The sequence below is a fragment of the Apteryx rowi genome, unplaced genomic scaffold, assembly GCF_003343035.1.
Source record: "Apteryx rowi isolate R43461 unplaced genomic scaffold, aptRow1 scaffold_207, whole genome shotgun sequence".
Taxonomy (NCBI): domain Eukaryota; kingdom Metazoa; phylum Chordata; class Aves; order Apterygiformes; family Apterygidae; genus Apteryx; species Apteryx rowi.
This window is the reverse complement of record NW_020448386.1, coordinates 181,104-193,647: the sequence shown is the minus strand read 5'-3', so window position 1 is coordinate 193,647 and position 12,544 is coordinate 181,104. Positions and strand designations below refer to the sequence as shown.

Here is a 12,544-nt window from a genome sequence, read left to right as displayed (position 1 = left end):
AAAAGGCACGGAAAGTCAGAGTGAGCCCAAGTTAGATGAACAAGGGTTAAAAGCAAGGAGGGGAAGTGTTAGAGGAGTAAAGGGTGTTAGTAGTGGGCTAGGGAGAAATATGCACATAGGTGACTTAATTAGTTAGTGTGGGTAGTTGGCATCGAGGAGTCAGAGTTCCCACCACTGTAGGATGATCCGGGGGGGGGGGGGGGGGGGGGGCGGCATTAATACATGTTTGTTGGGGAGGCAGATATAGGTGGGGGAGAGGAGATTAAGGTGTTTATTTTGCAGATTCCACTCTGTATGTGATTTAATGTGAGCTTTTTCAGAGAACCCAGAGCACTGTCTGATTGTTCTTCTGTCTGTTTAATTCCAGTTACACTGGAATTAAGAATATCAAACCACGCCTGAGAAACTGCCTGAGCTGCATAAATGTAGTGACTATTGATATTATTTTTGTTTCTTTACAGCTGGCATATATAGGGTACTTAATGCTGTTCAATTATATAGTGTTAGTGAAGATGGATCGCTGGCCATCTACACAGGAATGGATTGTCATCTCGTACATTTTCACACTGGGAATAGAGAAGATGAGAGAGGTAAAATCAAGCCAACCAGGAGAGAGTGAAAAAAGGAAATAAATGCTTTTTTCATTTTAATATCTGGTTTTATTATTTTTCTCCAGGTATTCTTTGATGGATGGGCTTATCATAAAATTGCTTTTTTTGCAAAAAAGCGGATGGGTTGTTAAAAACACAGAGTTAAAGATTCTATCTTCCTCCATTTTAAAACCAAGAATCTCTCTCTTTCCTCCTCTGCATAAAAACCTCTCTCCCATGGAATTTCTCTGTTCAGATTTCCACATGATGCAAATTTAATAGCATTCATAAGTTTATGGTGGTCTTCTAACATCTCTTAAAGCTTTGCCATATTCCTTGAAGTGTGGCCAGGGAACTGAAGTACATTTTAGGGAGAGGGAAAGGAGAAAGGGTATATAGAATGGTGATGGGATGCAGGCCAAAAATGCCATGTTTAATTCCTCCTCCCACAAACAGAGTTCCTTCAAAGTTTACAGCTGTTCTGTCTGTCCCAACTATGCCAAACAATGCTTTAAATAAAAACAGGCCTAACTGTGGGGAAATTTAGATCCATACTGAGTATTGCAGCACATTTCTAATAGGTTTTCCCCCTTTTTATCTTGAAATTTCTTGCTAATTACGTCAAGTAGTCCCAGGCATCTCCCTGTTTTTTGTTCCACACGCTAAAGCCTGTCGAACAGAGACTATTTAAGGTGGCACCCAGTCTGAATGCAGCACGGAGCTGTTCTGCCGTCCCCTGCCCCTTGCGGTCTCTCCCGCTCCCAGCTGTGCCCTTTTCACTTGGCCAAATACGCGTTTATTCCACAATGACACCAGAGGCCAAATTCCGCCCCGATGTGAGCGAATGTGGCTCCTGCTGGCCTCAGCTGAAGCAGCACATGTGTACCCCTGGGCTGAATTTGTTGCCATCTACGTATGTATTCCCCGCAGCAAATGTGCTTTTAAATGCTTTTGAGGGCTACAGCAGAAATGATCTTGAAGCAGCCGATTAGACTTCAAAGATAGGTGTCAAACGCTGTGTGATAAACTCTACATTATAAATAAAAGGAGCAGAGGTACTGAGAGAGAGAAAGGCACTAATTGCATGGCCTATTTCACTAACCGAAAGGAGAAGGGAGATCGGGATGGGAGCCACACGAGGGCTCTGCAGCACTGACGGAGACTAAGTGCCGCTGGCTCGGTAGGTGGGAGACTGCTGACAGGAGTCGCGTGTATGCCATTTTTATCTGATCACTCACCCCAAATTGTCCTTTCCACAAAAGTTTATCAAGAACACTTGTGGGGATGGATTTCTAAGCGGATGCTGGAGATTGTTCATAGAAGATGAGCCTAAAATTCATTCTGAGAATGAATTATAAGAAAATTGTAAGAATTGCACTCGTCTTTTTAAGGAACTGTATGAGTCTGCTCGAACGCTCTCAAGCTAAATATAGAAAACTAAAAACAAATAGCTTGTTAACTAACTAAAAGCTAGGAATTATTCATAGAAATCACTTGAGGAATAGTTTCAACAGTAATTCAGGAAAACAATCAGCTCTCCCAAATGATCTTGCAAATAGAATGATGATAAATTCATAAGGTAAGATTAATTATATTTATGAATTGTCTTCCCAGCTGTGGAACTGAATTTCCAAAAGCAGGCCCAAGCAGTAGCTGGTCTTTTCTGGATTAAATGCTAAATCAGGGTCTTTATGGTCATTAAATATTTCTTGGCACTTTGATACACATTTTAAAACACTTTATAGCTTATTTAAATGTGAATTCCCTAATTAAATATCTTCCCATCTTTCTCCTTCTATTCCAAAATTATAAGCAGAGTCAGACAATTTGGAAAACAAAAAGAAATTACTGCATTCTTCTAATTTCACAAGGATTTCAGAGTGAGCGAGAGAGTTTTCTTTTTCTTTTTTTTAAGAATCTTGCACATAGATACAGAATAAGATGGCTGAAATGGAAGATTTCTCGAGAAAATCAGAGGGTACATAAAGTATTTATATGACAGGAGTCTATCATCAGCTTTGCTTTTGGTCTGTATGGTATATATCTGTTTACTGTAGATTTACTTCAGGCTTAAATTAAGACAGCTCTGCTCTTATTCTCTCCATGTCCTATGTCCTTCAGATATTGATGTCGGAACCTGGGAAACTGTTACAGAAAGTAAAAGTTTGGCTCCAGGAGTACTGGAATGTCACTGATCTCATAGCAATTCTCCTGTTCTCCGTTGGGATGGTGCTCCGTCTGCAAGATCTGCCTCTCCGGAGCGACGGCCGAGTGATATATTGTGTTAACATCATCTACTGGTATATACGGTTGTTAGACATCTTCGGAGTAAACAAGTATTTGGGACCATATGTTATGATGATTGGGAAAATGGTAAGAGAAGCTGGTGTATTCCTTCTACGTTTTGTCAGCATGTTCTTGACTCCATATCTTCGGTTTGGCCAGTGAAATCACTGTAGATTTATCCATATTTTCTTACAGATTAGCATTTTCATATAATCTAGAAATCAGTGCCCTACTGAACCAAATCCTCTGCATAGTCCCTCAGTGATGGGGATTAGAATAGCCCTCTCGTGTTACACTTCTTGTCCTCCTCCAAGATCTCTCTTTAACAGCAAAACTGTCCTACACCTCTGGGCCTTATTTGCAGTAAATACAGAGGGCGATAACTCTTGACTAGTTGCAAAGAGGGAGGTCTGTTTAGATAACAAAAAGTGCTCAGTACCTTGAGATCCTCAAAGAAAGCACACTGTAACAGGGATGGAATGTTCAAAACCATAACAGTCATGGTTAAAACTGTGACCTTTCTATATTTTGCCTGATGGCCACATTTCTTTCAATGCCTTTGTCCAACAGCATCCTTGTGAGGTTGGAAACCCATTTGCATATGTGCAGCCTCTGTCCCTTGGTCACATTACATGAACATAATATGGCAGGGATGTAAACAGCTTACATAGAAGTAAATGCATACCAAAAGGTCTGAGAGGTATTTGCTACCAAATGTACAATTCTGAGCTTCTTAGCTTTTTCTCTTTACAGTTCAGGAGAAGTGTTGCATTAAGGCACCATTTTGCTTATAGGAGCTAAATAAAATGGCTGAGTTTACAGAGGTGCATGCATGTGTCCCCGGCATTTGAGTACCAGCTAGTCTCTTACCTGCACATGTACTTAATTCACATGTTCACGTTTTATATACAGCTATCCAGCCTTCATTGTATAAATCATGGCTACATGCATTCTGAGCTTTAAGATTTATTTTTAAAAATCAAGATGAAATTACCTATGAGGCTGGTGTTCAGTAAGAACAAGCAAACTGAATACTAAACTTTCCAAATACAAACATTATTGTTGTCTGATTTATATGTGGACAATAATCAGTAAGGCCAAATAGCTTCTACAGTGTTGTTTGGCTTGCCATGGTCCATAAAGTAAAAACCCAGCCACTCCCCTTCCTCACAGTTATAGGAAAAGAGAATATACGTGGACTAGGATCCCTCCCTGATGTTATGTTAGTCACAACAAGCCCAGTGATTCTAAGCAGGTAATGTTAAATCTATCTAATTGAAATGCAAAATCCAGGACCCCCCTACCCAATAGTGTGACTTCCCCCTTCAGCATGTGAGCTTTCAACTCCAAGATCTTGGCTGAGAATGACAAAGATAGGACAGTTTACCTAAAAACAAAAAGACATAGGGGGAAAGCACGAAAGAAAGGAATTAAATGTTAAGGGGTTAAATGTTTATTTCCTGCAAACAGGATTTTGATGTCTTCCTTCAAGGAAACCAGTAAGATGTTGATGGGAGGGATTTTTGCAGAGCTCCAGAGTATAGCAGAGAAAATACTCAAAAATTCTTGCTGTAGGTTACTGGAAAAGGACGGCAGGACAAGGGGAAGGACCAAAGACCAAAGAGAAACCACTGCATTATCATCTATTCCTTCGCTGTCCCACCTGGGCCGTGTCCCTCCATCAGGGGAGCGGGGTTGCCACTCAGGCTTATGCAATCCAAAGTCTAAAAAAACTTTTTGAAAAAACAGCTACCTTCTGCTATGTTTTTCACAGATGCAGTGGACAAAAAGCTGTGAGGCCAACAAAGGCAGTCTGAAAACCAACAATATACAAATAATGAGTAATGAAATAATGAAAACCAATAACAAACAAATTGGCCATGAATAAACAAAGTTCTAGTTGTTAGTGTCATGGAGGACTGATAGGAGCCCAGCTTCAGCAGTAGTATAAACTGTCATATATATTTCTCTTGGGGTCAACACAGAAAGGAAATGGTTGAAAGCAACAAATATAATTTCCATCACTTTGGCATCCTCACACATGTACGATGAATTAAGCCTCACTCCACTTCTGTATTCTGTGGAAAACAAATGCAGGAAAATCACTAGCCTCTGTGGGCTTGGCACCCACTCAGAGGGGTTGAATTTAGCTACCAGAGTACTCTGAAGGTGTGGGCATCTGTTAAAGGAGGGAAGTTGTTTTATTTTATGCCTTCCTGTTATTTGATTCTCATACCTCATCCAACTTTCCAAGCACTCAGCAACTCTGACACATCCATTTTGCCCACACATGGAATGCCCAACGGGTGTGAGTTACGTAAATTTGCCTCTCACACCTGTTTTCTGGCCAGTTTATCCCCATGTGTAACGGCCACCCCATTTATATCGGTGCATGATCATGCACAGGCTTCCCTGGGAGTTGCACCTGCTTGCTCCAGGCTGCAGTGGGCTCCCTTAGCTCCTTGGGATCTCTCCTTTTGCTTCTGTGGTCTTACAAGTACCATACAGCGCAGTGGAGGGGATAGAGCTGACTGCACATATTTCTACAGAGTAAACCCATCATAACTCCTGGGTTCTTCAACAGGCCATGTTTAACGCAATCCATAGCATTAGCTTTTATACAGAGCTTTTACAAGTTTTAGACTCAGGAGGAAAAAGATGAATCTCTCCAGCCTTCCAATGTTATGGGTCTCTCGCTTCAGCTGCGTCTATGTTGCATCCAACAACATTGCTGTAATAATGAGTGTTACCTTTAGGCCCTGTGAGCAAATATTCTTGTGAAATGAAAGGAGGGGCAGGAATGGGCTTGTGAGGTTTAAAGGCAATAGGCTAAAGCAAAGGTGAAGAGATGAGGAGTAAGAAGCAGAATGGCTGAGTTTACTATTATCGGCTAATTTCAGTACCACACTGTGCTTATCATAACGTGCTTTCTGATCTCTGCACAATGGTAGAATTTGGGAATTCACCTTTCCATTTGGGAATGGAATGAAATCCCTGTGGCACATCAAGAGGGTCAAAAGTGTATCAGCTCCCCTCCTATGCACAAATGTCTACATGTTCTTAGTTTCCCTGCAATCCAAAAGGAGCAATGGAGCCAACTAGTTTAGAAAACTGCACTAAGACATCCTTGCTTTATCACTTTTTTACATAGGTAACTGAAGAGTTCTTTGGAATGACTGAAATGATCGTAACTTTGTTAAAATAGAGATTGTAATTTGGTCCTGCAGGCAAAAGGACCTGATAAACTGCCCATTAAAGTCAGTGGAAAGGCACTCATCTCTTTGACCAGATTTCAGCCAAGCAACTGAGGTTTTAGAAAGACAGCAAACTGAAGGAGTGAAAAGCTAATATACTGCTTGAATAGAGGACAACACTGAAATTTTTATTTCTTCCAACATGAGTTCAAACCTGTGTGATTCCTGATTAAAAATACTGGAAGCTTTTAAGAAATTATCTTAAATTACCATGAAATGCTTATTATGTTTATTGGCTTGCATGAAATTTATTTATATTGTATTATATTGCATTATAACATATTATATATTTCTATCTGAAATCAAAGTTTTGTCGGAGGAGGAAAGAGGATACGGGTTTCATCTATAAGTTTCTTCTCTAAAAGCAGTAAGAACTAGAGTGCAGTTATGCAGATTCCCCATTTCAGGATGCTCTCTGAGGCATAGTGATCTGGATTTCCTCTTCAGTCAGGTTTTCTCAAGAGATTAATACCCTGAATAACATAGGAATGTTCATGATTTACTTGTCCATTTTTAATGCTTTATGACATGTATTTTCTTCTCCCATCTCCCTAGGGTTTTTTCCTTTCTTTCCTGCATTTTTGATGTACCGCAAGATTTTCATTTTCCCCTGCTTTTTTTCACCTATCCCCAGTTCCTTCTTTCCTGCTCCTCAGGACTCTCCCATCAGGGCCCTGCCCTGCAGGTCTCTTTCTCTTACAGCCTCTCTCCCAGTAAGTGTGAGAACATCCTTTTTCTGTTTGCTCCTCTGTGCCCCTCTCTTTTCTCCAGCAAATAGTGTCCCAGTGTTATTTTGACCTCACATCTCTCTGCTCATGCTTTGAGGCTGAAGAACCCCAGAAGCGATGGCATATCCACCTGCTGCACATGGGGCACGGGCAGCCCTGCTCCAGAGCTGCAGCACATAGCCTGTGGAGCTATATGGTCCTCACTTCAGGGGCACATTGGTCATACGCCTGCCCAGCCCACCCCTTACACTGAATGTGGCTGAGCCAGAAAATGCAGAGAAAAGAAATCTGTAAAGATTAAAATTCAAAACATTTTAGAGGTACTCTTGGGCTGAGTACTGGCCAGAGACATAAGTTACTTCTCTAGCTGAGCAAAAGTATAACTAAAGGCCATATTAAATAAAATATTTAGTGTGATCTTACAAGAGACCTTACAGGACTACCATTTTTTTCACAGTCATTTTGGGTTATAAAGCATCTGTGCTAGACCCATTTGATGTCCAAGGTTTCTCCTTTGCTCTGCTGTCTTGAGGGTCTCACTCACACTGCTAGCACAGCTCCTGTTCTTATCTTCAGCCTCTATTCAGTACCTCCTAGGACTGCTGCCCCATTTTTTCCAGGAACATTTTGAATGGGTAGACATCGTTTGCAGGCACTAATTAAAGTTGTGCATTTGCTAATGAGCCATTCAACAATGGAGAAGAATAGGGCTGAGTGCCTGTGTTATCTGCATTTTACTTTTTTTAAATATGGCCATTGTCAAACTCCCCCACCAGGCTGATTTCTAGTCCAGCCAGTATCACAGCTTTTCTTTCTCACTGGTTACCACTGTGGTGTCCCTTATGTTGCAATAACAGGCTGTTCTGCCACCCGTTATTCCTTATGTTAGATGCAGCTTCCTTCCTTTGCTCCAAGACAATGAGTACTAGTGAATAAAATAATCCATGTCAGCTCTTTTGTTTTGGTACAGTTGCCACTAGGTGCCTAAAAACAATATATCATCTTGTGACCTTTTCCCAGACTGGGTTGCTGATGCCAGTGGACCTATATTGCTGTTCAGGCAACTGATGTGACCAGATGGTAGTCTGTATTTTCAAGCCTACTCATACCGTTGAAATTGTTCTTAAAAGCAAGACTGAGGAAAACCAAGGACACAATAATACCACTTCCCTTCTTTGAAAATGAAATTTGTTATGTGTAAAATTGAGAGTGTATTTTCAGAAGTTATTTTTGAAAACTCTAACATTTACAAACTTTTTGCATTATAGAATGACATAAATATAGACATACAGATTTCTCTAATTCTTGTCCCTTCTGTCTCATTCTCTCCCTCTCTTTTCCTCTCACGACTTTCAGATGATAGACATGATGTATTTTGTCATCATCATGTTGGTGGTTCTGATGAGCTTTGGTGTTGCAAGACAGGCTATTCTCTTCCCCAATGAGGAGCCTTCGTGGAAGCTGGCGAAAAACATTTTTTACATGCCTTATTGGATGATCTATGGGGAAGTGTTTGCAGACCAGATAGACCGTAAGCAAGTTTATGATTCTCATACTCCAAAGTCAGGTATCCAACTTTGGTCAGATGATGTCTTACTAGATCATGTGTGTATTCTCAATAAATGGCTCAAGATAGAGGACTCCTCCATCACAGARAATGGTCACAAAAATATTTCTATTGCTAATATTGGGGTACCAATTTTAGAAGGTATTTCTGGCATCACTTTCCAATTATTTAATCATAAATCTGCAATGCTAAATTTACCTTGCATATAAATAACTTTCTAAATGGTTCTTTTTACTAGTTGGGTGATGGAGATAGCCTCCCAGGTATCCATGATGAGTTCTTTGGTATATCTGGGACACAAAAAGTCATTTTTTTCTTTCATCCATTGGTTTGATTTTAGACCTAAATGCTTTTGACCTAACTTCATACTGAGTATTGAGTCTAATAATATTGGGTTAGACCTTCAGCTCCTCCACTTCATGAGGATCTAATCCATTGTGTTTTCTTTTCTCCGTAACCACCCTTATGCTAAACCATGTGATGCAATTCTTTGGGGACAGTAGGTCCATTATTAGAATTTTGCTTTATTTATTTATTGGAAGGCAAGAGCATGCTCACGTCAGTGCAAACAGAACAAAAGCCAGGATTTCATATACTATCTCCTCAGGATTCATTTGGCTGGTGATCAGGAAAATGCCAGTTTTTCTGTTTAAATTAAACCTCCTGGTGCCACCTGGTGCATTATGCCAAAGAAGATAGGTGGTCATGCAAAATGATGCGGTATGATGAATGGAACAAAGTAAGAATCACAAATAGCCTATCTTTAACAAACTCTGATGTATAAATGATGTTCATAATTTCTGCTTAAATGTGCATTGGTCTTGGCAGCATTTACAAGTGAGTATCTCTTCCAGTGGTAGATAGAATCTATTAAACCTAAACTTAAGGTATTCTTTTTATCCTATGTACTGCCCTAGGAGAGGACAGTGTTTTCATAACTTATCTTCTGCTTGTTCAGCACTGAAAAAGTTTGAATGGAAAAAAAGGATTGGTTAGGACTGATTAGGTCCAGAGAATAATACATGTATCTCTATCACCATGAATCCACACACACACACACACACACACACACACACTTAAAGAGTTTCAGATGGACAGACAGATATATATATATATATATATATCATATGAAAGATATTTCAGCAAGGCTATTCGTATTTCTTCTTCCTGGGTGAGCACAGAATCAGTACTGTGGATGCAAATAAAGTCTCTTTTTCATGATTACCTCTCCACTTTGTTCTCAGAGGCAGCATATGGCATGCAAGGAAGTAAGCAATTACCTAAAAGCATAAAGCTTCTCCTTGGGTTTAGCTTTTCAGCTGATCCCATCTTGGAGGGTTTTTTTCCTTTTCTTTTCTTTTTAAAAATGCATTTCATTCCAAAGCCATAAGAGTTGGGGAGGTCTAAAAATTCATTTTGTTCAAAGGCGTGATAGAGGGATAAAGGTTTATCCCTTTAAACTATAACTTTCTTCCACAAGCAGAATTCTGTCTGTCCCTCTACAAGTGGCCATTTATTGATGTTGTACTAAATAACTACCATAGTGCAACAAATGTGGCAATTGGCTGAATAAGAGGTTCTCAGTATATTTATTTTAATGAAGTACTGATTGTAGTTTAGAACCCTGAAACCTCATAAATAAAAGTGGTTTTGAATGGAGCATGGCTTTTTAAGTGTAACAGGAGGGTGGCAGGCTTCATACCTTGCATAAGGATTTAGGGGTAATCTTGTGTGTTATTCAGATGCCCAGCATTTAAATCTTGCAAAAAGTTGCAGGGTAATTACTCTGAGGCTTTAGGGAAAGCAAAATTCCTGACAGTTTCAACCCCAGCTACAAGTGTGGACATGTTGTTCTTCTGTCTGAGACAAGGAAACCAGGAGTTGCTGCGAAAGTGGTAATGCCAAAATGAAAAGCAACACCTAGTTCCTCCTTCCTGAGAGACAGATGATGCAGGGAATTAGAATCTGCCACTCTTTCAGCACAAATTACGTGCAATATGTCATGTCTGCCTGAGACTCAGTTGTCTCAAAAATGTTACCTCTGGAATAGACTGGGAGCATGAGCAAATGGTTGGTGATGTTGCTATACAATCAAAATGACCTGATTGGCACCCAAAAGGTTTTACTAAGATATTCATCTTTTTCACTATTTGGAAATTTACTGCCATATATTTTCTAAGTTGTTCTAAGCTAAATCAGCCACTGTATTCTTCTTGGAGTGCTACAACGTGCTCGTACTTTCTCAAATATGATAAACATACTAAAATTGTTATACTAAGTCTATACTGCAATTGAACTTCATAGCTTGGAGAGGGGGTTTGTTTGTTTGTTTGTTTGCTTGTCTAGCAAACCAAAAGGGTTTCTTTATGGTTTTCTTTAGAGTACTGGTGTTTCATATTTCTATATTATTTGCAAGTTTGGGATTCAGCAAAAGTGCTGATCTTAGAAATGCATATACCTTTGAGCTGTTCTCCTGGATATTATCCTAGTGTGTTTGAGAAATGTACAAATAGTGTATGTTACTCTAAAATTTCTGACTTCTTTTTCTTTTCTTTTCTTTCACTTTCTGTTGATTTGTGAAGCATGCCATTAAGGCTGACCAGATACAATGTCTGGATCCATCTCATCAGCTGGCAGCCTGTCCATCCAGTGGGTCTACTCTGATTTTTATCTCGACACACTGCACTGTTAAAACACTAGCTAAATGTCTTGCTTCAAAATAATGCATGTCTTATACACTTTTACCCATCATGCCTGTATTCATTCCATATTAAAAATACATACTTTAACTGGAGTGTGCGTTAATATACTGTCAGCATGTGATCTCAGCTGCAACTCAAAAGTGGGGACAGAATTATATCCTCACTTATGGGAGTCTGAATACATTATTCAGGGGTGTGGTTTATTATCAGTGCTGTACATAAACACTATATTCCTACAAATTCCTGACTATCAGTCAATTGTACAGGAAAAAAAGCAGAGCAAATCTTTTAGAACTGTGTTCAACTTTTCAGGCAGATTCCACAAAAAAAGCAAAACCAGTTCCAAAACTGAAACTGGAGGTAGTTCCTCTCAGGCTGGCAGTTCATCACAGCCTTGTTATCTGGAGGAGGAAGAGGGGGTCCGGGTTGGGGAACTCATGATGGTATGTGGAATTGTCTCACTTTTGGGCTGCCTTTTCTAATCCAGCTCAGCCTTATGCGAACTGATGGGATCCGCGGGGCAACAGCCAGTCAGTTAAGTTGCTTTTGTGAATTTCCTACTGGACAGGCATTCACTGTCATAAAAATCTCTCCCTCAGTTTGCCTCACTTACTTTGGCAGTATTGCTGACAACTTTAGTGAAAGAAATTAAGGAGGGGGTTGTCACATGCAAAACTTTTTTTTTTTCACCTTACCAACCTATCTACCTCTCCAGAACAGTATTGGCAAAAGAGGTATATGAGAAATAATGAAGAGGGAACGATTATTCCTGGAAGTGAGTTTGCTAGGCAAAAAGTGTAGACAGATGACATAAATGGCATCTTGAGAAATGGCAGTCACCTTTAGAAAATCAGCATTAGACTTCACATTTTCCTATATTTAGAATGTGAAGCAACTGAGAGTGCTGTTAGCCAACAGGGGTTTGTTTTTTTGGTTTGGGTTGTTTTTCAGATTTGCCTGGTGTCTCACATGTCAGATTTGCATCTGGATTTTCTTTCCAGCTGACAGTATTTCAAATGCCATCTGGAATCTGAGGATCAGTCTGAGTTGTGTTTGTTCCCTGTGCCTGTTCCCTTATTGGAAAGTCCTATATAGTTTAAGAGAAAAGGATGGGGCCTCCTTCTCTTTCACTTATATTGGAGCAATGCCCAGTAACCAGAATGCAGTTGTTCCAGTATAAGAAGAAAGATAAATTAGTATGCACAGGTTTTAACTGTCTAATGAACTTAAGAGAAAAGTATAATTAATATAAAGGACATATTTATTTAAATTCTTTGTTTCTTGTTTTCTTAGAATTTGTTTAAATTCTCTACAAGTTTTTAAGGCTTATTAGTGTAAGAGAAAATTTTACACTAAATTCTATAGGTCTTGGGATTTCATCCTTTTTATATCTCTATAGGACTTTTCTATAAGGGAT

General features: G+C 39.6%; 1 protein-coding gene across 1 annotated transcript in view; it reads left to right on the top strand.

The window, feature by feature from the left end:
* The window catches only part of TRPM3 (transient receptor potential cation channel subfamily M member 3), a 279,898-nt gene that overhangs the window by 251,043 nt on the left and 16,311 nt on the right, over positions 1-12,544 (top strand). Inside the window, exons 21-23 of the mRNA XM_026064041.1 lie at positions 462-590; positions 2,712-2,963; positions 8,215-8,389. Coding sequence (XP_025919826.1) covers positions 462-590; positions 2,712-2,963; positions 8,215-8,389 — 556 coding nt within the window. The remainder of the gene's footprint in view (positions 1-461; positions 591-2,711; positions 2,964-8,214; positions 8,390-12,544) is intronic.